This window comes from Drosophila albomicans, chromosome 3, assembly GCF_009650485.2.
Source record: "Drosophila albomicans strain 15112-1751.03 chromosome 3, ASM965048v2, whole genome shotgun sequence".
NCBI classification, from domain to species: Eukaryota; Metazoa; Arthropoda; class Insecta; order Diptera; family Drosophilidae; genus Drosophila; species Drosophila albomicans.
Window position 1 is genome coordinate 52,187,516 of NC_047629.2, and position 25,675 is coordinate 52,213,190.

Genomic DNA, 25,675 nt, shown 5'->3' on the forward strand with positions numbered 1-25,675 from the left:
GAATGTGCAATTGATAACATTGTAGCATGGTGAAGTCCACACAAAATTATCAGCAAACCCAAACAAATCCTATGTGAATATCAAAAGCGATTTGCTTATCAATTCGACGAATGTCTAATTGTTATCATTACAAATATCGTAAAAGTTTCGCTTATCAAACTGACGAATATCGTGAACGATTACTAAAAACGATAAAGCAGTTGTTATAAGATTAATTTTTGTTTGATAGATAAATACATAACAGTAACTACATACATTGAATATGTCATTTATTTAGTTATTTAAAAAAATACCATGTTTATATCGTAAAAGTTTTGCCTGGCAATTGAAAACGATAAGACGCTTTTTATATTTACTGAATGTACAATTTATTTCTTTATTCTATTATCTTAACCTTCAATAAGTACTCGTATTCAGTATAAATAGTAAAAGCTTCATTTATCAATTCTGTTAATATCGTAAAAAGACCCAACGCTAGAAATACGATAATTCAACCAACCCAACGCAAGAAATACGATAAGTTATTTATTTTTGTAATAAAAGTAAACTTTTTATTATTTCGCAGCTATCAGATAAAGTAATAAATAAATAATTTAATATATACATCTGCTATATTAACTTATTGTAAACGATTTTCAGCTTTTCCATTAATGCCGCTGTGCCTTTTATGATAACATGTTTTTGTTTTCTTTTGTTGTTTCTACGCGTAATTTCGATAGCATATATTAATGTATATAACTGAAACTTAACAAATCTGACAATGAGAGAAATGACGTCACAGTTTCGTTGAATTCGTTTCATATTCTTTCTTTTTTTGCTTTTTCGCTTGACCGATTAAACCTAAATAATTGTGATAAGATAAGGCGACCTTGGAATTGATTGGATTGATGATGAAAGTTAATAGAAGAGTGAGAATAAATAACCAAAAGAATAAATAAATAGAGGGAGCAAAAAGCGATAGAGATAGAGATGATGATGCACATAAAACTGATTTGGTTTTCTGATGGTGCAATAATGATACCTAATGGATGAGTTAGAGATGAGGTGAGGATTTTTAGTTGACATAGGCCATGCCCGCACCCTTGCGATCAAAGTGACGGACGCGCACAAAGAGGAAGGCGGCGACTAGAGAGGCCACGGCCAAGACGAGCAGCAGCATCACGAGGCCACCCACGAAACTGGGCACCGACATGCAAATGGTTTCCGCATCCGCTGAACGCGCCGATTGTATGACAACGGTCTCATTGCTGGCATTGCTGTTCAGGGCGAAGTTCACGTCACCCGGTGCAACCACCTGAATGATGCGACTCGTGTTCACATCGGTCATCTCTTGGGCATTCCTCTTGTAGATGCGTGGCTTAACCACAATCTCCATGGTATCACGACGCCTGCGCACGCCACGCAAATCATCCAAACCCTCAACGGAGCGAGGACGTCCGCCCAGCGAAACCAGATTGCCGCCAGCACTCAGATCATCCTTACGCTTCACAGTGCTGTACTGTCCGGGCTGGCCAGGCAGTGGTGGTGGTGGCATGCCCAGCTCATTGCTGTTGCCCTGTTGCTGCTGTTGCGATTGCTGCTGTGCCTGCTGCTGCTGCTGCTGAGGCGCCTGTGAGCTGGCTGGTCCGCTGCCCGCTGCTGACTCGGCTGTGGTCACCGCTGAGGTTTGTGCCTGAGGCGAGGGCACCACATCGGGTTGATTCTCGGAGTAAGCGCCGCTGGCATCTGCTGCTGGGTGACGTGGATCGGGATAAGCTGCTGGTGGCAAACCGCCCAAGGCAAAGTCGTTGCGTTCATAGGCCTCTGGTGGTCCATACTCCTCGGACAGTCCGTTGCCGCCGAGCTGAGGAAGTCCGTATTCACCGCCTGGCAAGCCAGGTCCGCACTTGGGTTCGGGGCAGTTGTAGCGGCACACTTGGATCACACACTGGAAGTGCACGTTCATCGAGTCGGGGAACTTGAAGGCCTGGAAGTACGCGAAGCTCACAACGGAAGCTGAGGGGCCAAAGTTCTTGATCTTCTGGAATTTGCTCATGATCTTGGGACGCACAACGCAACCGTTTTGATCGACCAGCTGAATGGGAGCACGTTTGCCATCGTGAGCGACGCAGTTGCGCACCAACATATCGAACTTGTTCTCATCATCCTTGATAGCCAACACCATTGTCATCGTCTGTCCGATCTTCACAATGCCCGACACCTCGGAGGCCCAAGGTCCCTTGCCCACCTGGATTTGCATCCAGCACTGCAGATTGTCGCCCAAGAAGTTGGCGGTGACAGCGTGCAACATGTCCACCTGGAAGGGTCTGAAGGTCACAGCCTTCTCGTAGAAATCGTACCAGGTGCAGCGGAGTTTGCGTGCCTGATCCCACACCTCCTGCACATAGGGATCGTATTGGATGATGATCGTGTTCTCCACATAGCTGCCCGAGGGCGTTGGCGCTCCATAGCCAGCAGCATTGTGATTAGCCGAGCTGCTCATGCCGCAGCTGTTCAGGAAGATCTCAAAGGTGGCGCTCAGATGTCCGGTGCCCGGTTGCATGTGCACACAATGCGATTCACTGTAGAAGCCCTTCGAGAAGATCATGCCGTAGAAGGGACGATCGAATTCAATGTTCACCCGCATGTGCGTCTTCTCGCACTGTACCTGCAGATGCTTGATCTGTGGACTGTCGTTGGTGCTCGCCAGTGGCCAGGCCTCCTCGGACAGATCGTTGGTTGCCCCGGTGCTCAGTGGTCCCTGTGGTGCTCCGTAGATGGGCGAGGGCGCCGGTGGTCCGTAGCCAGCTCTGTGTTCCAGCGGCAACGCTGCCGATTCAATGTGTGACGCATCGCCATGCACCGCCAGATGCTGTAAGAAGACAGAAGTGATTTTTAGGTTTAATCAACACTTGAATTAAGACTCTCTATTCTATAACGTTAAGCTACGAAATTATGAAGCGACTATGTTAAATTATTAAGAAAACTATCGAATAGCTGACAAATGTTGAACAATGGTTACTCAATTTGTATCTGAACCCTTAATAGTATGCCATGTTTATATCGTACATCAAAGATCTGACAAGCGCAGAGCGAATTCATTTTTTAAAGGAACTGTCCTTTAAGATATGTTTTAACATGTCTTTCATATGATTCATATACATATGTATGTATGTATGTATGTATGTTACTACTCAATTTGGTATCTAATATCTGATTAGGCTTGGTCTTCGTTGCTTTGTTTGGTAATCTGGTATATTTTAGAACTCTATGGTATATTTAGAAAATAGTACTATATCAATATACCAAATATTGGTATCTAATATCTGCTTAAGCCTGAACTTAGTTGCGTTGGCTGGCAATCTGGTATATTTTAGAAGTCTATGGTATGTTTTCAATGTAGTACACCAATTATAGCATTGTGTATTTTTTTTATTTTCGCAATATATTAATATTAGTTGTTTTGTCTGACAATCTGGTATATTTGGCCCTCTATAGTATATTTTCAATGTAGTACTATATAAACATTCCAATTAATTGTAGTATATTAATTTGGTATATTTTAAACTTTATACCGCACTCATAGTCCATCTTTCATTCATATTAAGTTTACGTTATTACTCATCAATTTTATCTGTCTTATGTAAAATATTTTGATATGAAATATCTACTAGATCTTCAACGAGTTTTTCAAACTACAGAAAGAACAACATTCAAAGAAAGATCTTCTAGTGTAGTAGTACCTATAATCCTTACAAAAATGTAGAAATATAACTTTCAAAGAAAGATGTTGCAATATATTATTCCTCAGTATCAATAAACCTTAGAAAAATGTAGAAGCTATGAAACTCCTTATGAACATTTTTTCTTATACAATTTCATCAACAATCTATCATTTGACTTTCAATCATGTGCAATTTCTGCCCAACTTTTCCAGCATAAATACTTTCAAAAATGTTTTGTAGCTACTGATATTACACAAGAAAACAATTAAGTTGTCACTTGAGATAAAGCAGCTCTGACATCTCTCACAAATATTTATTATTGTAGTTTTGAATAATTGCAACAGATATGATTTCAAAATTAAAGTGTCACTTAAGAGATGAGTGCTTCAGCTTCAGCTGGCATCTGCAATTTGTTGGACTAGTTGGTTGTAAAAGCAATTTCGAAAACTCAACTGTTACTTCAGCGATTATTGCTCTATCAACATCTGCAAAATGTTGTTTTAACTTTGGGATTGCGGAAAAGTTGTGCCAACGAACGCTTCGTTGCCTGCTTATACCACTTAGTATATATGGTATATACTACAGTATATTTTGTCATTTAATTGGAGTTATGCAATTCGAGTCAAAATGTTTGGACTGTTTTGGGGGCTTTCAACAGAAGCGTGCCGGAGCGTTGAAAATTGCTAAGCTCAGCTTATTTATTTTGAAATTAAATCGCAGCCAGAGCGAAGCACAATAATAAAAAAGAGGCAAGGCAGGGCTTATTGCATAAGACACAACAAGCAACAAGAAACAAGCTAAGGGCCCCCCCGCCTCGATAATTCCCGCTGTCATCAAGCGGGCTCACTTTCTTTTTTCTTTTTCTTTTTTCCTCCACTCCCGTTTCACATTTGGCTCATAATTTGATGGCTTTTTTCGGCTGTGTACGGGAAGCGGATGTAACGCTGCCTCTGAGCTCTGAGCTTGAATCTCGTCTCGAGAAGACAACGCGAAGGTAAAACCCAAAACGAAAATCGAAAGTTACAAAAGCCAAAGCACATGACATGCCGATGACGTTGTAGATTTTTTGTTGTTGTCTTCTTCTGTGTTTTTCTTCTCTTTGAACCTTTTGTCGTCCAGCACAGATGAAAAATGGCGTGAGTTGGTTTTGAAAGTGAAATGACCAAAACGAAATCCCCGAATCAAAAGAAGAGACACTGAAACCAATGTGTTAAAAATGTGTGTTATATATTCTGAAGCAAAGTCAATTGGATTGATTTTCGTTTTGTGTGCGGAGTGTGGAGTGTGGATTGCAGTTTTTCCACTTGGTGTCTGGTCTGGCATTTCACTCGGCGCTAAGAGAGAGAACTAGCGATAAATGAATAATATAGCAATCTCGATGTATTAATGCGCCATAAACAAGAAAGTCAAAACTGGTACAAATCAGAGCATAACTGCAATTTCGCTGCCCCAATACGAGAGCCGTAGACACGCAGTTGCAGCTGCAACAGCAACACCAACAGCAGCGACCACAGCAGCAGAAGCTGCAACCAGTTAGCTTGAGTTTTCCGTGACGCGATTGCATCTTTCGCTTAGCAGAGATACTCGTTGTGGTCGAGCTCTCAGTGTGATTGATGCCGCTTAAATGGCCGCATAAATCAGCAGCTTGCATTGAAAGCGCGTCCAACAAAACAACAACTAATAAATAAGCAATACAAATCTAACAAAAAAGTTTACGTATTTCTACTTTTGATTGATGACCCTAAACACTGTTAAAGCAGCTACTTCTTTTGATTGACGACCTAAAACATGTTAAATAAACACTGTTGAGCAATTAACAGTTTAAGTGCTTAAGAGTTAGCATGTTGCTGTTTGATTGACGTCCTTACAAGCTGTTAATGAAGTAAGAGCAATAAATGTTAAGAAGTTTACAGCAATGTTGTAAACACTGCTAAGATACTTTGTTAAGCAGTAAAAACTTAACATATTCAAACTTGCCATTGAAGACCTTAAACACTGCTAAGCATCTACTCATTTTGATTGATGATCTTAAATGCTGTTAATTAACTAAAAGAAACACTGTTAAACTTTACTGTAAAACAGCTAAAAATAAAAACATTTATATTTTGATTGATGATCTCAACAGCTGTTAAGTAGCTACTACATTTGATTGCTGATCTTAAACACTGTTAATTGACTGTATACAACCTTTTCTATTAACGACCTTAAACACTGTTAAGCAACTCATACAAAGCAAAGCACTGTTAAGCATTCACGTACAGAGTACGCTGTTAATCAACTAAAAACAAAGCATTGTTAATCAGGCAAAAGTTAACATATTTATACTTTTGATGGATCATCTTAAACACTTTCAGCAGGTAATAGCAAACTCTGTAAAACAACTATAAGCGAACACTGTTTAACTGCTCTGTTTAGTTAAAAGTTAGCACATTTATTCAATTGATTGACGACCTCGAACACTGTTAAGCAACTAACAAGAAGCAAACACTGTTAAGCTGCTATCATTAGAAATCAACTAAAAGCAAACACTGTTCAGCACTTAAAAGTAAGCTCATTTCTCCTTTTCTCCTCGAACACTGTTAAGCAGCCAACACAAATCAAGCACTGTTAAGTATTTAATAGCTAACTCTGTTAAGCTGTTCCATTAAGCAGTTTATAGTTAGCATTGATTGACGACCTCGAACACTGTTAAGTGGCATAAAGCTACCTATGTTAAGCAGTTAACAGTAAGAAACTAAAACCAAGCACTGTTAAGCTGATCATGTTAATCTACACTGTTAAGCACTGGCTAATCCTGTTAACTCTCTCTCTCTTTCTATCGCTCTCTTGGCTTTAGCTGCTGCTAATTACATTGATTAGCAAAGTGCCGTTTAAAATTGTTGTTGTTGTTGTTGCTGCTGCCGGAGCAACTGTTGCAAGTTGCAACTGATCTGTCTCACTTATTGCTGCACTTCTTTAGCATTTTTTTGTTGTTCTTTTTGCTTTTTGCCTAGTGCGTAGATCGATCTCAGTTGTACCGCTAGCATTACAGCTCATCGTGGATGAAGTTGTTTTGAGCTTGAGCGCCATCAATATGCCACACAATGGACACTCGCATTGATTTGCATTCGAATTGATATTGATAAAACGGTAGTGTGTCGCGTCGAAAGTGAACAGACAGATGGATCCGCTAGATCAGTTTGGTTTGCATAAGAAATGAACTCGACTCGATTCGATCCGAAGTGGGCCACAAAATGCGGCTTCGCTCTAACTGTGTTTCCTAATTGAAATGAAATCACACACATATTGATTGGCTATCGAATAGATCAATCTGCATTTTGGAGGTTGTAAAAAATTCACAAACACTTTCTTCTTTGTATTGATCTATTGATCTATCTCTCTCTCTATCTCTCTCTCTTTCTTACCTGTGTGTTGAAGACCAGGCACAATGCGAGGGCCAAGAGGCAACTGTGTCGTGTAAGATGTCCCATTTTAGCGCCGATGCTATATAAATCTGCTCGATTATATAGCCGCGTCTTTTGTGTGTTGCAAGTAAAAATAGTTTTTGGATTTGTGCTGTTCTTCTTCTTCTTCACTTCGTATGCCGCTTTCTTCTCAGGTTTGTTGATCTTTTTGGTCTGTCTCTTCCACTTCTATCTGTAAGCAGCAGAAAAGAAAGGGGAACAAGGGTAAACAATGCAACACAATTCACTACAAAGTTTTGCATGAAAATATATTTGTATATTGAGTATTGAACATTTTTAGTATTAACATTGTCCATTTAACAGCTGTGACATAATGTTATCCCATAATGTTAAGGTCACAGAGAAGAAGAGTTAATGCAATTTCTCTAAAATGCATAATTATATAATCAAATTGTTAACTATTTATTGGCTTGCTAATTGTATTTTATTATTGTCTTGTTGCCACTGAAATACACACAAATTAATGACTGTCTTTAAAAGGTTTAATGCTCATAACTTGAGCAGACACTCGCACACACAAACACTTGATTTTTGTTGTTGTTGTTTTGTCAGAGACACCGAAACTGCATTTTATGTAAAGTAAATGAAAAGCCGCGCGCAGCAAACAGGAACCACTTTCTATTTTCACTATAACAGTACAACACAACGAACGAGGAGCTGCACTCAACAGCAGCAACCAAAAACAACAACAACAACAACAGCTAAACGCCAACGCAAGTCGCAAGTTTTCTTCACAGTGGCTGGCCGCACTTTATGGGCCCCATTAAATTGTATTTGTATTTGTATATCTCATTGCATATGTAGTGGTATTTTTACTATGTGTGTGTGTGTAGTATTCACAGTTGTATTTGCCTTTGTATTTGCTGTTTGCTTGAGGAGCTTACTTTACAGCCTCGCTGTTAACATTAACATAGCGTTAACATGCGCTGAACATTTCACGTGGATCACTCGGATTTCTTGAAAACTTTTAAGACCGTGCTGCGCCTGCGTCTTCGTCTGCTAACCGTTCAAGACTGAAACTGAACTGAACTGAACTGAGACGCAGCTTTCACACAGCTTCAGCTTCAGCTTCAGCTCAGTTGACTGCGCCGGCTGCCGCTTTTGGTGCACAGAGAGTGAGAGAGAAGAATGAGTAAGAGAAAGAAAGAAAGAAAAAAAAGTAAACGGCGTCTGCGTCGCATTTCACTTGACTGACTGTTGAGTTGTTTTTGTTGTTTGTTGTTTGTTGCTGTTGCTTGTTGTTGTTGTTTTTTCTCTTGTTTCTTTGATTTTTGTTGTAAACTTTTATATATTTTTGGCTGGCTGGGTGAATGTTGTACTAGCTATGTCAGTTTTACTTTTACAGATGGCAACATCAGCAGCCAAAGCATATTGCACCGACCAAAGCACATAGGCCATGTAAATGGGTTTTTAACAAGCCTTGGCCATAAATCGACGCGTCGAGCGCGCAAACCGGCTTCGAAGTTGAGCCTCAACGTTGAGCAGCAGCAGCAGCAGCAGAGACAGCGACAGCATTGAGCAAGTGTACCATTAACCCACTGAAACAGTAACGAACGCTGCGACGTCGCAGTCGCCGTCGAAGTTGCTGTTGTTGCTGCTGTGGTTGTGAATTGACCCTAACCACAAGCGACTCGTTACGCAATGCTCCCAAAAAGAACCTCAATGAATGGGGCTACTCATTGTCTGTGTGTGTGTGTGTGTGTGTGTTAGTGTATTGTGGGCTGCTCATTTAACGGTGCTTTGTGGCTTGTGCTTGTGCTTCACTTTCTTCCTACTACTAGAGTCAAGTAATTTTCACCCAACAACAAATTGTCTCCCCATTTGCATACGAAAGACTTAAGGCACAAACTTGGCAATTAGCAACCAAGCGAAATTTTTCGTATACTACCTTTTTTTTGGCTAATTGCTGCTCAGATGACTTATCTAAGCTGCACATTAAGCACAACGAACTGCACACACACTATCCTAGACCCAATGAACTAAACAAAATTTGGTCAAGTTTCATTTTGGTTTGTTTTTTTGCATAAGCTTCGACAGGTTCATTACACCCACTTTACCACCTCAATATTTGTGCTGCTGTGATTGTGTTGTTATGTGTAACTGCTGTGCTGTCTTGTTATTGTTGCTGGCAAGTGAAAGTTGCCAAGCGCGCGCTCACTCCCAGCGAGCTTTCGTCTTTCATCTCTGTCTCTGTCTCATATAAGGGCAAAGCTGAAGCTGAAGCTGCCGTTGCCTTTTGTTTTCTTTTTTTTATAATTAACACAATCAAATTACTGTTTACTGACATTTCTACATATCGTTATCGCTATCGCTATCCAAGCTAACAAAACAAAAGACTGCAGCTGCGAACTTGCAACTTTTGTTTTCAGTCAACACATCAGCTTCCTGACTAATTAGCTTGAGAACAAGGGTGCAATGCAACTGTCACAGTCAACGTTTTTGTGTGCTACGCTGCGATGCAAACAAACAAGTGAAAATGCAATGAAAAGTTGCTGCTGTTGTTTGTTTGTTTGCTTTCTGCTGTCCATTGATTGAAATGACAATCGATGCGACTCCAACTGCGACTCCGACTTCAATTGCTGCTGCTTCAACAACTGTCTCCTCATTGGAAACTAGGTGAACCACTGTCAGCAGCACAGAGCCAAGCACTGCACTTTAGCACTCGATTTGTTCTAATTCTTGATAATTTACGTGGCCACTGATGACCGACAATTTGGCATCAGATGAGCCGGATATTGATATTGATTTGAACCACGCACCAAGCGCGAAAACTTAAATTGCATATTTGCAGAGCACGTAAAGTTCCTTGGAATTGGAGTTGCAAATCTCTGTCGTCGCCTTGTCAATTAAAGCTAAAATATGCGTTAAGTTTATTTCGTTGGCAGCTGCTTGCTTAGTTCCATTAATTTAATTGAACGCTTTCACAAATCCCCCCACCAACAAAAAAAACAAAAAGCAAACACAAATGTCCGGCCGAATGTTGCTTGTACATTTTGCTTAATTGAGCACGCCAAAAAGATAGACAAATTTTTGCGTATGACACAGATGCGAGAGAGTGAGAAATTGAAACCCGAAACCTAAAACCCAAAAAAGTCCAAAGACAAACCTTAAACTGAGCAAACAATGGGCACGCATCAAGTTTTGTTAAACAAAACAGAACTCGATGTTGATGTTGTTGTTGATGCCATTGGAATGTTTTTGTTTACAGCAGCAGCAGCAGCAACAGCACTTCGATTGCTGTCGCAGTTGATTGGTGGGTAAAAGTTTCACTAACTTGTGGCTGTGCTGTGCTTTTAATAACGCCTTGAAAATGTAACGGTGCTGCAGCAACAGCAGCAAGCTGTGAATGATCGATATTATTTGCCATTGTGGCATAGAAATTGAAGCCCCCGTGCGTAATTAACTGCAAAGACATGTCTCCACTTGGACAGCAAGACAACAACTCTTTATAGATATATATCTCTATCTATCTGACTTGCTGCGCTGGATGCTGTGAAAGTGAAATTGTTAACGCCAAAGAAAAGCAAACAGCAAAACGCGCGAAATAAAAATAAATGTTAACCACAAAGTATTTGTTGTTGTTGCTGATGTTGTTGTTGTTGGCTGACAGTGAAGGGGCAATTTACGTTTCATTTCGTTTTTGTGTGGTATGTGCCTCAGTTCACTTCTCGGCTTCTCTTCTGTTTTCTTTATAGTTATTAAGTAACGTTTTTTTCGGCAGCTGACAGACAATTTGTGTTTTTTTTTGAAGAGAGCTCTTTAAACTTGTTTTTGTTGTTGCTTCTTCCACAAAGGTATTTCTCATCTTAGCTGCGCCAGTTTCGATTTCGTTTTATGTGCCTCTAATTTGACTCTTAACCTGACCACGTTTTAAACCAGCCATAAGATTAGCAATTTATGCGCTTTAAGCAAAGTCATAAAAATCAACAGCAACAAGAAATTGCATTGGAATTTTTTTTGGCAATTTTGCCAAAAATTATTTATGTAACTAAACTGGCTGGAAAGTTTGTTGTAATTGTTTTGCTTCTCACATTTTATGTGCGCTCAAAAATGTGGTAAATGCATTTGCTGGATTTGCTAGAAACAAAAGACTTAGGCAACAAACTTGCAAGGCGCCAGCTTATGTAAAATAGAGCAAAAACAATTAGTTTTCTATGCTCCAGTTTTTTAGCTAGCGTTTTTCAGCTGGGCGCCGGCAGACTTGACTCGCAGTTGAAGTCGCGACAGTTGGCGACAATTAAAAAAGTGATAAGGCGCCCGCAGGCCCACAATGTCTGCGCCACAAATGAAAGTAAATTGTTGCATGCAACGGCGCCTGGCGGACACAGCAACACCAACAACAGCAGCGGCATTCCATTCACTCATTTTTCGTGAAAATTTTCGCATATGCGTAGCTCAACAGCAACAACAACGACGACAACGACATGATAACGCATTTATCGCAGTTAGGGAAAGTGAAAATTGACGTTCGCCTGCAACGATCTATGAGTCTAGCTGATATGCCACCTGTGGGCATAAGTCTGAGTGTGTGTTACTGTGTATGTGTGTGTGTTAAATGGAGCATCAAGTTGGGCGGGCATCTGGGCGTATACTTAACTTAACTATGCTTTCAATAGGTAGCTATATATAGGTATTAGTGCTCACTGAGGTATTTGTTGTTCAAACTAACTTATATTTATTTTAAAACTTCATAAAATTAAGCAGAGATCTAAGTTTGCATTTCATTACAGCTATAACTTTTTAGAGACATTTATATTATTATTAAAATGAATTCACTTTCAGTTGTGGGCTAAAAACAGCTCTCTAAAGTCTAGTAATGCAATCCATACTAAAACCTAATAAGCAGATAGATTATAATTTATTTTTTTTGTAGTTTAGAAATATAAAAATAATGTAAATGATTTAATATGTTATTTTTATTTTAAAGGCATAATAGATATATTTGGAGTATCAGCCAAATTGTAATATTGTACTTAAAAATAACATTATTAATTAATTGAATAAGTTGTAGAAAGCCAAAGGCCAAAGCAGCTACAGCTAACAAATTTATTTGTAATCTATTCCTTAACAATAATAATAATAAAATGAACAAATATAGACAAAAACACAAATTTTTGCTTTATTCCTACACTCTAAACTTTTCCTGTTTTGATTATATAATTTTATTATTTTTATTGTTTATTTATTTAAGCTGCTTTTATCTAAAACCATTTCATATATGGATATGTCAACTTATAACTTTGAATATTGAACTTATTGTGACAAATTCTATTTCTTTTCATTATAGTATATAGTATTGTATATAGTATCAAAAATATTCTATATAGTAATTTGTCGTGCGTTTCAACTTTTGATCTTATTGAGACATAGGTGGATACTATTTCTTTTCGGGTATATACCAATGCTGTAAAATATACTATATATGCAATTTTTTGAGGTAAATAATTCTGAAGTTTTCTCAGTTTACTACTATTAGAATTTGTGTTTAATATTCACCAAATATAAAATATGTTAAAATGTGTTTAATTTAAAATTCTATTGTAATTTGATACAATGAAAAGTTTATTAGGAATTTCAAAAAGTACTTTACTCTAACCAAATATTCAATATGTGTGCCAAGCAGAGTTTTTAATGTAAGCCAAACACAACTAATTCCCTTTTATTGCCTTTAAAGTACTCAATGGCAATGCTCAACATATTATTAAACATGTTACAAGCTAAATTGGCAGCTAATCACTTTCTTGGTCCATTAGATTTCTCCTCGTTCAGCGTCTGTCAACTCTGACAATAGGAGACAAAAAGAGCGAAAAAAAAGCAGCGGGGGAAAAAACTCGTTTCGAAGATGCCGCTCAAAATGCCAAAGCGGCTGACAAAAAAAAGTGCCGTTACTCAGGATCAAAGCGACGATAAGCAACAAGAGTTAAACAACCGCTAATGTTGGCCAACAATTGCAATTGTTGTTGACGTTATTGTTGTTGTTGAACACCCCAACAGAAACGAGACAATTAACATAATTTACAAGCAACCCCGCTCAGAGTTTTCCTTTGGCTAAAACTCCCCTCGCTTGCTGTTGTTGTTGTTGTTGAAGCCATTTACTTTCCATTTCTTTTAACGGTAAACGAAACGAATCGAGACGAAGCGAAATTCGCCAAAGCGTCCAATTGCAAGCGAGTCATGACATGGCCACAAATGCATTTGGATCTGGTCACTTGGAACTTGGAACTTGCACTTGGACATGACCATGCAGCATTGCAGAACCGGTTTCCCTCTCTCTCTCTCTCTTTGTCTCTATCCCACTCTCTGGCTCAATGAAAGTAAAAACTCAAGGGCTTGCACTTTCTGCCCATGTGCAGCGGATATGAAAGAAGAAAGACGAAGAAAGCGAAGAGAGAGAGAAGTGAATAGCAGAGACAACTTTAACTGGCTTTTCGGCAGATCCTCGATGTTGGCCTCGCAACGCATCGTTAGCCGTCTTCGACGTTGCAACGTTGCAACGCTGCCAACTGGGGGCCGGTTGCATTTTGCTCTGAAATAATTAGTGACCCAATTTCTTGGCGACGCTGGCGACGCCGACGCCGCCGTGTTCCGCTTGCCTGCCTCGTTGCTTGCCACAAAAAAAGCGACGCATGCAATTTGCTTGACTTGGGTTGCACAGTTGCTCAGAGTTTCTGCCTCGCTCTGGTGTTGGCGTATTTTGTGGCATGCATGCAAAGAAAGTGGTTTTCATTTCTTTACAATTGCTGTCAGCGGCTGCCACAGTTGCAAGTGGATGCACTCACACACTTATACACTCACATTCATATTCGACTCTCGCTTTGCAATCAAAAGCAGCCCAATTGATTTGCATGATTTTCCACATTTATTTTCTTCAGTTAAATCCAAAAAATTTGTACAGCAGCTGGCGGGTGCAAATGAGTTTTTGTGGTGTCAATTGAATTGATTAGAGAACGAATCAATGCACGTGATTGAAATCAATTCAACACAATTCGTGCAAGTTTTCTACACCATTTTTCCATTACAATAATTATGGTTTATTATTGCTTTGTAATTGCCAATTGTATAATGCACATATTATTCCCTTTATCTCTATCTCCTTTCTCTGCTAGATTTGCTGCGTAATTGTTGCTTGCCAAAGGAATGCGAAGCAAGTAAGAAAGCTACAGAGGAGTGTGCTCGACAGTGAGATACCCGATATACGAGTACATTTTCCCATACTTTATAAATATACCAAAAATATACCGAAAAAATACTAAAAGATTCACGCTGCTCATTTACACATAAAACTATATTATACGAATATATTACAAGTATACCAAAAAAATACTATAATATACCAAGCACTGCATTTGGTATATCGATATAGTACTATATTCAAAATATACCATAGAGGTCACCCGCTATCCATTTTCCCATAAAAACATATTCTACAAATATACCAGAAAATATACCGCAAACATACTAAAATATACTAAAGGATACATTTGGTTTTTCGATGTAGTACTACATTCGGATAATACCATAGTGGTTAAGTATACCAAAATATATAGCAAAAATACTAAAATATACCAAGCACTGCATTTGGTATATCGATATATTACTATATTCAAAATATGCCATAAAGGTCGCCCACTATCCATTTTCCCATAGAAAAATATTCTACAAATATACCAAAAGTATACCGCAAATATACTAAACGATGCATTTGGTACTTCGATATAGAACTACATTCGGATTCTACCATAGAAGTTAAGTATACCAAACTATATATCAAAAATACTAAAATATACCGAAGGCAACATTTGGTATATAGATTAAGTACTACATTCGAAATTTACCATTGAGGTAAAATATACCGAAATATATTGAAGGCTAATTTGCTATATCGACATAGTACAACATTCGAAATATACCATAGAGGTAAAATATACCAAAATATATTGAAGGCTAATTTGGTATATCGACATAGTACTACATTCGAAATATACCATAGAGGTCACCCGCTATCCATTTTCTCATAAAAACATATTCTACAAATATACCAAAAAATATACCGCAAACATACTAAAATATACTAAACAATACATTTGGTATTTCCATATAGAACTACATTCGGATTATACCACAGTGGTTAAGTATACCAATATATATATATATATCAAAAATACTAAAATATACCGAAGGCTACATTTGGTATATAGATTAAGTACTGCATTCGAAATATACCATAGAGTTAAAATATACCAAAATATATTGAAGGCTAATTTGGTATATCGACATAGTACTACATTCGAAATATACCATAGAGGTAAAATATACCAAAATATATTAAAAACTACATTTGGTATATCGATATAGTACTATATTGAAATATACCATAGAGGTCATCCGCTATCCATATTTCCATAAAACCATGTTCTACAAATATACTAAAAATATGCCGAAGGCTATATTTGGTATATCGAATGTAGTACAGACACAATGTTATAATACCCCTTTATCCTATGAGTACCGGGTATGAAAAGCATTCTAAGCAGCGTCTCATGAACTGAAGATGTTTTTCTGCCAGTTGCTGCGACTGCAATGAAAGTTTTTCTCCATTTGATTGTGAAAAATGTGTTGCAGCAGGCGGCAAAGACAATTGCCGTTAATTTAAAATTGTCGCCAATGCAGCAGCAGCAACAGCAAGGCAGCAACAAGGCAAGCAGCAAACAGCCAGCGACAAGTAAACCAGTAATTATATCGTTGCTGCAACTGGCGCAGCTTCTTTCACCAGCCAGCGAACGTATGTGTGAGTGTGTATGTGAGAGAGTGTGTGAGCGAATGTGTGTGTGTTTGTATGTCTGTGGAATCAATTAAAAGTATTGCCAAGCGCTATGTTTGGGCAGATGACAAGTGCCAGCAGCAATAGCAACAGCTACTGAGCGGGCCAACGCTGCGTATGCGCAACCCACTTGGCTGGGTGGCAGCTCGATGCACGCGTGCAACAGAAGCAGCAGCTACGAAAGTAACTACGAATTGTCTAGCTGCAGCGAAATTGTTTTCATGTGCGCCACACAAAGTGGAGCAGTTTTTGAACAAAGCAATTCGCAAGATTAATCAAACACACACACACATATCATAACATAGCTGAGAGTGCGATGTGAGTATGGAAAACTACACTCTCGAAGTAGTTGCATCTTTATGCTGTTATGCTAGCTTTGTTTTGCTATTTGGCCAGCGCATAAACCACGCCAACAACAACCAACAACCAACAACAACTGAGAAGCGGCACAAGTCAATTTCAGACTTTCATTCGCGCGAAACGCGATGAAATTTCACCAAACATTCGACGAGAACAACACACACACACACACACACATATACATTGCGAGTGCGCCGGCTTCAACTGCAGCTTTGATGCCAGTTCCAGTTCCAGTTCCACTTGTAGTTCCAGTTCTTTTTTTGGAACTGAGCGGCAGCGGGTGGCAGCCAAAATGATTTATGCAAATTAAACTAATGAACAAAAAGTCTCAAATGCCGCTGCTTCACGCCTCAGCGGCTGCTCAAGTATGTGTGTGTGTGTGGGTAGTGTATGTGTGTGTGCTAAGTACTGCTCTTTTGTTATTAATAATTTCCGCGTAGTGCACGCCAAAACCAAAAAGCAGCAGCAACATCAAAACACTCGACGAAAGTTAAGCGTCTGCTGCTTTCCTGCTTTCTTCTGCCTCGCGTTCAATATAATAGGCAAATCTTTAAACAAACATATACTCCAACCATTATAATACCAGTAGTAGTTAGATGATATATGTACCATATGTATGCTTGTATACATCCATCATATGCCAGTTGAAGTCTGCCTCTATCAACCGAAAACACTTTGCTTTTCCTTAGCCAAAAATGTTGCAACGCTTTTGTGCGCAAATGGAGCTTCTTCAGTTCTTCTCTGCGCTTTACTTTTTCTATACTTTTTTTTTATTTCTATTTAGTCTTTTTTTATGGCCAGTTTGCGGCATTTGCCACGCTAGTGAGTGGGGTGTGAATGCTCTATAGAGTGGGTTTATAAATGAGTGACTAACTGTGTGTAACTCTTCTTTAAATCGGTCGCTTACGGGCATTCAATATAATTATATTCATATTTTAAACATATTTTACATATTTATTTATGTATTATATTCATTTAAGAAATTTACGTAATATTTAAAATGAAACTATAATGAGAGGATGGAAGGGTAACTTTTTGTTTATATGACAAAAAACGTTTTATTTGCTTTGACTCAGAAATCGGTATATTTAAAATGTAGTACTATATCGATATACCAAACATAGTCTTTGGTATATATTAGTATTTTTCGATATATTTTTGGTACATTTGTAGAATAAGTTTTCATTGAAGATCGGTATGTTTTTGTATTATATTAATTTGAAGAATTTACCTAATATTTTAAATGCATTTCAATCAAATGCAAAGCTTCTATTTACTGACAACTATTAAGTATTTATTTTTGTATTATATTATTTTTAAGAATTTACGTATTTGCTAAGCTCTTCTATTCTTTTTACTGATAACTATATATTGAAGTTTTTGGTTTAGGAAATTTTCTTTGTGGCATGTATGTTGAAATATATTCTAGTAATTCTTCGTCAAGTTGATTCAAGTTTAAGCTATTTCAACGAATTTTCTTTTTTTTAATATCTAATAGTGAATTTGTCTTTGATTTCGTGATTATATTTCTTTGTGGACTATACAAAAAACAAATATTTATATCGAAATTTGCTGTAAATGCTTGAGCATCAGAATAAATGACAACTCAAGTAAAGTGTGTAATATTTTTGGTAATAATAAATTTTTTAGTTACTTTAACTTCAGTATTATCATCAAATTTCCACACTTTATAAATTGTTCATTCATTCAGTTCTTCAAAATGAACAGCATTCAAAATATGTCCACAATATTTTGTAACCTTATAAATTGTTCTTCACATTCTTTACTTTCTTTTGGTTAATCTTACCTGCTATGATTGATAATCCCTAGCGTTTTGTAATCCCTTGATCGAACTGGTTTCAGTGAGATTGAGATTGAGATTGATAGACTGGGAGCGAATGGCACGACGGCAAATTGTAGAGCGTTGATCACGTAGCTTTGGCTGAAACTGAATGCTGTTCGAATTGGTTGCACAAAATGATTCCAAGAGCAAATGCAAAGTTGCTCGTGTGTTTTTGTGTTGCACACTAAATTAAATATGTAGTATTCAAATTGAATTTGATAAAGCACACACGACGCGATGCGATGCTCGAGACGCGAATATGATTGCAAAAAAGTGTTCAGAGGACGAGTCGGTCTCCGTTTGAACGGATTCAGAGATTGAGATTCGAATGTAACTACGCCAAGAGCAGCAGCAGACACTGACTCGTCGCACTCAAAAGTTGAAATGAAAATGCGGCCCGGCCGTATTGCTAACCAAGATTTTATATCGCGTGAAAGTTTTGACCCCTTTCTTGTTGCTTGTTCGGTCGCTTCGCTCCGTTGCCAAGAGAGCAACGAAACCGAGAGAGACAGAGAGCGAATGAGAGAGAGTGAGTAAGTGAGTGAGTGTCTGCTGAGAGCATTCGTTGTTGAATGCAAAATATGCTATTTTCGGCTATTCTTTTTGGCGAACCGAACCCGAAACCCAAACCCGAACCCGTTGTGGCAACTTTTCAACTTTTCATTTCAGGCCGCTTTCTGCGGGCTTTCGGCTTTTGTTTTTTTTTTCTTCTCTCTCTGCTTTTTGGCAAGCGACTGAGACTTCGACTTCGACTGCGGCGTCGTGTCAAGGTAACTGATGACGTCGAGTAGCGATTGCCTAATTTCGATTGTTATTCACAAAGGGATCCGGCTGATTCACCAACAGCCAACTCCTAACGGCTTTTGTCTTTCGGCTTGCCAATAGGCCACGCTTATTATTCTGGCCAATGCATTGGAAAATTAAATTATGGCCCGCACGTTATGCAATCGTTAATGATATAATAAGCACATCTTTAAATTGTTTACAATCCGCATAAACAGTTGTGTTGAAACTCGCCTAAATTATCACCTTAATCGTTTGACCTTTGTTGACATCTAGCGGAAATAAATTATTAACCAAAACACTTTTCATTTCATTGTCTTAAGAGCAAAGAAAGAAATAAATATAAGGAAATTTGTTAAACAAAATCGATTTCATTTTATTCAACAAAAAACAATCGTAAATTATTAGTTAATTGCTTATTTATTGATTTTATTTTTGAAGTGCATTGTTTAGGGTTGACTTGTTAGCAAGTTTGTCGCCTAAGTCTTTTGTTTACCAGATGCAAGTGTGAAGAAAGAAAGCATCAAAAATGGTTATCGAATAAAATTGAAATTAAAGTAATCTTTACCGTTTAATTTTGGAGAAATATTAAACATTATTTAAAAGTGTTTGAAGTGCATTGTTTAGGGCTGATTTTTTAACAAGTTCGTCGCCTAAGTCTTTTGCTTACCAGATGCAAGTGTGAATAAAGAAAGCAGCCAAAATGGTTATCAAATAAAAATGCAGTTAAAGTAATTTTTACTGTTTAATTTCGAAAATATATGAAAAATTAAATGCTCTTTTAAAAGTGTTTAAAGCGCATTGTTTTACTTTGACATGTTAGCAAGTTTGTCGCCTAGGTCTTTTGATTTGAGAATTGTATGCAATTTGTAAATAAATTATAGTAATCTTTACCGTTTAAGTTCGAAGAAAACTGAAAAACTTAATACTTATTTAAAAGTATTTGATTTCCATTGTTTTACTTTGAGTTTTTAGCAAGTTCGTCGCCTAAGTCTTTTGTTTTTCAAATGGTTATCAAATAAATTTGAAATTAAAGTAATCTTTACCGTTTAATTTTGGAGTAATATGGAAAATTTAATACTTATTGAAAAGTATTTGAAGTGCATTGCGATTTTAGCAAGTTTGTCGCCTAAGTCTTTCGTTTAAAAACTTCAAGAGAGAAGAAATAAAGTCGCAAAGTATATCGTTTAATTTCGTGGATATATAAAAAAGATAATGCTTATTTTACAGTGTTTGAAATGCATTATTTAGGGTTGACTTTTTAGCAAGTTTGTTGCCTAAGTCTTTTGTTTACCAAATGCAAGTGAAAAGGAAGAAAGCAGAAAACAAATTTAAATAAATTTAATCATTTTATGCAATTTGTAAATATATTATAGTAATATTTACCGTTTCATTTTGGAGAAATATGAAAAAGTTAAAGTTTATTTATAAGTGTTGTGTGGCCATAAACAATTATTTTCTTGAAGTAACAAAATAATTTATTTGGTGCAAAGTTATAATAATGCATAATTATCACATGTTGTTAGGAAACTTTTGCTGAATTCCTTTCCCACTTTTACAATCTCTCCAAATATTGAGATATCCATTTAATTTGCCATGTCCTAAGCTGTCGACAAAATGGCAATGCGCGAGTTTCGAGTTGCGAGTTGCGAATTAAATCAATTAGATAAACAACTTTGTCCCAATTTTCCAGCAATAATTTGCAGATCAATTTGCCAGAGCTCGAACGCTTTTATAAGTACCCAATCGACGCAATTTGGGGTGATGAAATGGCACAAATATTCAAAGCAAAAGGCAGAGAAATGAAATGAAAATGCGCAGCTCGAATTTGCAAGCCAAATTTGAAATGCCCAAAAAAAAAGTGAAATAAAAATGATGAGAAATGTGTTTTTTGTCAATTGGTTACAGCTCTGACAAGAAGACCGCAAGTCGAATCCAATGAACTTTCATTTGTGCGTGAGCTGGCGGATTTGCCCAAGCGCTCAAGCTGTGGCTGCCCAAGCGATGACAGCATTCGAAATGCCCCTTAAAAGAGGGGATAGGAGGAGGGGAAGAAAGAGGAGACCATGCAGAGGAGACCACACCCGACACAATCGAAAGAAATCGAAAGTTCCGTCTTCGCATGCTGAGTTTTGGTTTCAATTTCATTAAAGGCATTGGGCACATGTTATTATTATTGCTGTCGTTGTTGCAGCTGTCGCACGCCGGATCCGGTGTGATTCACACTCACTCACATACACACTCATTCACTCACTCACACACACTCACTCGGTGTAACTTTTGATGACGCTTCTACCTGCCAACATCATTTGTGTGTTGTGCTAGTCTCGAAATTCAAAACGGAATCGAATTCAGTCTCTCGCTCGGATTCGGCTTCGGAATCGGAATCGTTGCTGGAATTGGGTCAGGGACGTGCTCGGCATGCTAATCAAATAATGTTTACATTTTTCTGTGCGTGTGTGTGACGCACAACAAAATTTGAATTGCGAGATGCGACACTCAAATGCGGGCGTTTTCTACACAGTTCTTGAAGGTTACCCAAATTATTTGTCAACGCAATGAGCAGAGGGTAATGGGGGAAACTCTTTTAGAAAATTACGTTGTTTATAAAGCGCTAAGTAAATTAAATTTAAGCTGAAGAATTTCAAATGATGAAATTGATATTATTTTAAACTTCAACATTACATTAAGTGTTAAATTTGTCATGATTATGAAAAAGAGTTTTCGAAATTTTAGTTTAAGTTTTCAATGAATATTATTTTAAGCTCCAGCATTATATGCATTATATGGACTATATGAATCATGTTAAATAAAATAGGATTTTATTTCGAGTAAAGACTAAATTCTAAGCTTTAATGTATTAACAGATTATCGTAAGTTCCGTCAAAACAAATTAATAAAATCATTTAAAAATATAAATAAGAATAATTGAATTTCATATCTAACAATAAATAGTAAATTAAAAATATTCCTAAAAAATGTCGAACAAAATTTATTAACGCATTTCCGTCACTATAAATATGTGAAATTTTCTTAAAGTGTAATATAAAAACACCTTAATTTGAAATCCAAAAATAAATAGTAAACAGAAGAAAATATTCTTCAGGAAAATTGAAAAAATCTACAAATGCAATTTTGTTCATATAAACTAATAACTTGAAATTTAATTAAAAATAGAGAAGCTCAATTTAATTCAATAAAACTAAAAAGTTTCGGTATTAATTTTAAAATATACCACAATACAATACCGCAAAAATACTGCAAAATATCCCGAAAGTAAAATTTGGTTTATTGATATACTATTATTACATTGAAAATATACCAAAGAATGCAAAATTATAAAAAATATTAAACTTTTGACAATATAAACTAAGAAAAAAAATGGAATTAAAAATATATAAGCTCTATTTCATTTCCCAAAGGAAATATGAATCATAAGAAAATATTAAAAAAAAAAGATATAACTTATAATGAGCTGGAAAATTAGTTTTGTTGTATTTGATCAATAAATATTATTTTCTCGAATTTAAACTCATCAGCTTAAATGCAAGTTTTGTATGAAATAAAATTGATAATTTTACTACCTGATTACATAAACTCTAATGATATTTTCTAAAATGAAAATCAACATTAAACAAGCTTTAACTCGCGTCTTCGATCGAAGAGCAGTTAACATTTAAAAGTCGACAGCTGTTATGAGATAATACGCTAACAAGCTGATTGCAATCAATAAAGCATCATCTGCATTTCGTGTCTGGCTCCGTTTTGATAAACGATCGAGATCGACAACAAAATGCTGAGAGTACACCGCGAAATTAACCCACTTTTCACACATAATTTTTGACAGTAGACAGTAGCTGCGATTCGATGGAAAAATGGTGAAAAGCAGTCGAAAAAACTTTTATTCATTCAGTTTTCTTCGTTTTGGTTTCGTTTCATTTCATTTCAGTTGTTTTGTTTTGTTATTTTTGTGAACAAAAAAACCAGTTATATGACAAAGTTTTGCACAATTTTGTTTATGGCAGTTGCAGTTACGATTATAACTGTGCTTGGCGACTTCAAGCTTCGACGCTTATTGTTTATTAACAAAAAATAATGTGACTTATTGTCAACACAAAGAGCGAACGCCCCGCCCCGCCCCGCCTTCCGCCCCTCAACTCGACTCAACGCGACTCAAATGAACTCGACGAATGTCAATCATTATGCAAGTCCGATCCCGAGTTCGGTCAACGTGCTCAATGGAAGCGATGGGCGAGCTCTCAGTCTTCGGTCTTCTTCAGACTTCAGTGTTCAGCTGAGTTCACTTTCCATTTCTTTTGTCAGTTTTTCCGTTACTGTCGTCGGCCCTTAATTACAATATGAGTTTGAGTCGCAGTATGAATATGCTTTATAGACAATGAACCTTGATCAGTGATCAACGCTGTCTATGATTACTTTATAAGTATAATTGTTGCACACAAAAGATGCAACGGTTTTTACTAGAGCACACTATGAGTGACAACGCTCTTTCGATCTTTCAAGTTTCCCTTTGCGATTTATAAAGTGGCAGAAAAACTGACAGAATTTGTATATCAATCAATGTATTTAACATTTATGTGTTTATATTCTTTTATTAAATTAGTTTGTTATTTGCGATTGCATCTACTTATTCATTTTCTGAAATTAATTCTACGTGTTTAACATTAATTATTGCCGAAATATATGTATTTTTGTATATTGCGTATACGCCCCCTTAGATACAAGGAAGATAAATATTGATTAAGCTGTTGCCTACAAAATCTTTAATTAAGTTCAACATAAAATCAAAATATTAAGATAAAGCAATTTCCATTTCTAAGTAGATATTTCTGTTAGTATTGTTTATATTACTTTTTACTGAAAGTATTGCATATTGCGCTTAAGATTATTTAATATTTAGAACATACATAAATGCTCTGCATACATTATCTACAATACGAGTATTTTTTAATTTAATTCAACCAGGAAAATGTTTATTTTCAACATATAAAAGATTAGGGCAAACTTCGTCTACAAGTAGATAAGAAATTCATTTCAATAATAAATAAGCATAAATATTGAGTATACGCCTATTTAATGCTCAAAACGTAAATATTTTTGAAGCTGTTGCCTACCAAATCTGCAATTGAGTTCAACAAAAAATTGTTTCTTTTAAATATATACAAAAGATAAATTATATTCGATATATAAGCATATAGTTCTATTTATTATTTGTACATTATTTATTATAGAAATGCATATTACTCATACGTATTTTTCCATTGAATTCAACAAAGAAAATATTGATCTATAACATACAAAAAACTGAAGCAAATTCCAACAATAAATAGATAAGCAATTCACTTTGTTATTTGTATAAATTTATAATGCGTATACGTATATTTAACATAGTACCTAGAACATAAATATTCATTAAGCTGTTGCTAACAAATTCCTGAAATGAATTCAAGTAAGAAAATATTTCATTCATAAATATAAAAAGATTCATAAAATTCCATCAATAAGTATTTTTGTACTATTCATTGTGTTTAATTTTACTACAACTACTTATTACTCCTGTTATTTATTAATGAAATTCAACAAAGAATATGTTTAATTCCAAGATTCCAAATTCCAAAAATAATTCCAAAAACTAAAGTCAATTCCATCTATGTAATTCTAATACAATAAATAAAATCTTTAAACCGTTGCCACCAAAATTCAAATTCAACTACAAATGTTTCTTTTGTTTTTATGATTCATTCAACTTTTTAAATAAATAACTTATAAATACTACAACTTATACATAAATACCATGTAGAAGCAGAGAATGCAAATTCCATTTCTATTGTAGTTAATTGATTCTGTTTATTCACAAGTTTCTCTTCGCTTCTCGTTTTGTTTTTTTGGTTTTGCAAAAGTGTTAAATGATTCGTAATTGATTTCTCAGTCTACACAAGATTTTTTGGCTGCTGTGCCCTTTTGTCTTGTGCATAAAAATGCGGCTTAATTATTGTTTTATGCATATGAAGGGGTGTGCGATAGTCTCTAAGTGTGTGTGTGTGTGTGTGTGAGTAGTTGTTGCCTTGGCCTGAGTCATGAGCCATATATCACTTTCACTCGCCAAATCGCCCCAAACAACGGCATCAGCAACGACAACAACAACGACAACGGCAAACGGGGCAAAAATCTCAATCAGGCGCCAAAAGTGGCAGACAAACGAAACCAGACGGCAATAGGCGTGTCTTCGTTGTCCAAGGAACCCGGCAAAGAGAGACACAACTGCAGCATGCAAGCTCGCAATTTGCATTTAATTGTGAAATATAGACTCAACACAGCTCCACTTAAACCGAACAACTCAAAAGAGTTGCAGTTTAAAAATAAAACAAAACTTGTTGAAAGCCTTTTCTTCTCGAAAAAAGCCTTTTTTATGTCTGCAGAGTTGCGTAAGCTCGCTCTTTGAACTGTTTGCCAAAACAGTCTGCTAAAGAAAGGCCACTTTGTTTGGCTTTTTGATTGAAATCCAATTTCGAGAAAAGACGCAAACAAAATTTAGTTGTATATATTTAAGTCATTTTGAAAGACATTTGAAATGATTGTGTATCTATCTAACTGAAGGTTTTTTAGACTCGAAAGCAGTCGGCGCGATTTTCACTTTCATTCGTTGACCAAATGCGAGATCCATGCGTATGCAAATTAGCTG

General features: G+C 36.6%; 1 protein-coding gene across 2 annotated transcripts; it reads right to left on the reverse strand.

The window, feature by feature from the left end:
* Window positions 1–543: 543 nt before the first annotated feature.
* Window positions 544–18,580, reverse strand: LOC117570200 (uncharacterized). Of its 2 annotated transcripts, none has more exons than XM_034251686.2 (3): window positions 18,157–18,580; window positions 7,109–7,340; window positions 544–2,851 (listed from the first exon to the last, which is right to left on the reverse strand). In XM_034251686.2, the coding sequence occupies exons 2-3, from the start codon at window positions 7,172–7,174 to the stop codon at window positions 1,055–1,057; spliced, it is 1,863 nt and encodes a 620-aa protein (XP_034107577.1). In that variant the 5' UTR covers window positions 7,175–7,340; window positions 18,157–18,580; the 3' UTR covers window positions 544–1,054. The 2 variants fall into 2 exon arrangements, with proteins under 2 accessions (XP_034107577.1, XP_034107578.1); XM_034251687.2 differs by lacking the exon at window positions 18,157–18,580 and adding an exon at window positions 8,053–8,160.
* Between the last annotated feature and the right edge of the window lie 7,095 nt (window positions 18,581–25,675).